This window comes from Cyprinodon variegatus, unplaced genomic scaffold (assembly GCF_000732505.1).
Source record: "Cyprinodon variegatus isolate N-32 unplaced genomic scaffold, C_variegatus-1.0 Scaffold642, whole genome shotgun sequence".
Lineage (NCBI taxonomy): Eukaryota > Metazoa > Chordata > Actinopteri > Cyprinodontiformes > Cyprinodontidae > Cyprinodon > Cyprinodon variegatus.
The window spans coordinates 143912-145428 of NW_015151095.1; the positions used below are offsets into that span (position 1 = coordinate 143912).

General features: G+C 44.2%; 1 protein-coding gene across 2 annotated transcripts in view; it reads right to left on the reverse strand.

The window, feature by feature from the left end:
* Positions 1 to 341: 341 nt before the first annotated feature.
* pkig (protein kinase (cAMP-dependent, catalytic) inhibitor gamma) overlaps positions 342 to 1517 on the reverse strand; it is a 45415-nt gene continuing 44239 nt past the window's right edge. For both annotated transcript variants that reach the window (XM_015393446.1, XM_015393447.1), the window contains exon 3: positions 342 to 996. In XM_015393446.1, coding sequence (XP_015248932.1) covers positions 914 to 996 — 83 coding nt within the window. In that variant the 3' untranslated portion in view covers positions 342 to 913. The remainder of the gene's footprint in view (positions 997 to 1517) is intronic.

Here is a 1517-nt window from a genome sequence, read left to right on the forward strand (position 1 = left end):
TTTTCCAACCGCTGCATGTATTACAGCAGAGCAGAAAATCAGCCGCACACCTTGACCAGGAAGGATCAGTAAAAATCGCCACCCTTTCAGAGAAGCGTCTGTTCGTTTATTGTGGAAAAGAGATAAATGAGAAAACAATCCTGGATGGAAACGTCAACACCCACTTCCTCCGACCGTCCCTCCTGTACACAAGAAAAGCTGCATTCAGGAATATTTATGGTTCTAATTAACGCCGCTCGGCTGGAACGCCGCACCTTTTATGGCTCCCATATCTGCGCTTTTACAGTTAGCCTGGACAAACTCCTGGAACAAAAATCACCACCTCTGAAAACATACAAATGTTACAGTAATTCATCAGTATTTTATTACACAAAGAAAATCTCCTATCACAAAGTTATCACTGAACATTTAGCAATAAATATGAAGTCTGTACTCGACAGTAAATGGAGACGATACCAGAAAAAAGAAAAAGGGGACGAGAGCGTCACAAACACACAGACGTGAAGATAAACCAAAACCCGACACATATGATAGTGAATCCATGACACACGTTGGCTTCTACAGGCTGCAGCGCCGCTTCAGGTTATAAATCATCTCTGTCCGTCTCTGCAGCCATTCAACCAGAGTTTCTGTGCCTCCTCGTCCCGTCAGGAAATACAGAGTTTAAAGCTTCCTGTTCTCCACTTCCACTCGGTTCTCTCTACTTTCTCTGGTCCAGGAAACAAAAAAGCAACAAAAAAAGAAAAGTGGGCGACATTTGGAGCGAGGAAAGCTCCAAACAGGCCGGCAGTGACTGAAAGTCCTCAGATCCATGAAGGACGGCTATATTTCCACTTCTTCATTTTCCCTCCGTCGCTCCAAACATCCCGCAGCTCAAGTGTCTGAATCTCTCCATCGCTCATCATTTTCCGTTTTAGGACGGGCCTCCGCCTCCCTGGGCATCTTGGCTTGTAGAGCCCTCTGCCTCAGGAGCCGGGGAGGCCCCTGGCTCGCCTTCTGCAGAGAGAAAAAAGATCAGAGATGGATTCAGGAAACAAAGCAAGAAACTTCCTGCGGCGACACAATGTCATCCTGATACCAGTCTGCAGGTCATCGGACGTCTGTTACAGCTGGAAAGGAAGTCAGTGCACAATAATACGATGAGAAATGGCATCAGAGCGGAAAGATGTGAATAATAGTGAGGTAACGCGACACCAGTGGGAGAATGAGGGCCGTTTCTGCTGCGTTTCCAACTCATTTAACTCAGAGGAGAGAAACCAAACACCTGCATGGATGGCGGCAGAACTACCGTCTATTTTCTGTTATGATCTCTGAAAATCGCTGTTTTAAATTTAGCTTTGCTCTAAAAAAAAAACTCGTCTGTACGGAAGAGGATTAGGGCCACAAAAAAAAAAGTAAACTGATTTTAAAATTTTATTTCAGTTTAACATGGGAAAAAGTGAGAATACTGACTTTAATCTCGGAATTCTGACTTTAATCTCGGAATTCTGACTTTTTTTCTCAGAATTCTGACTTTT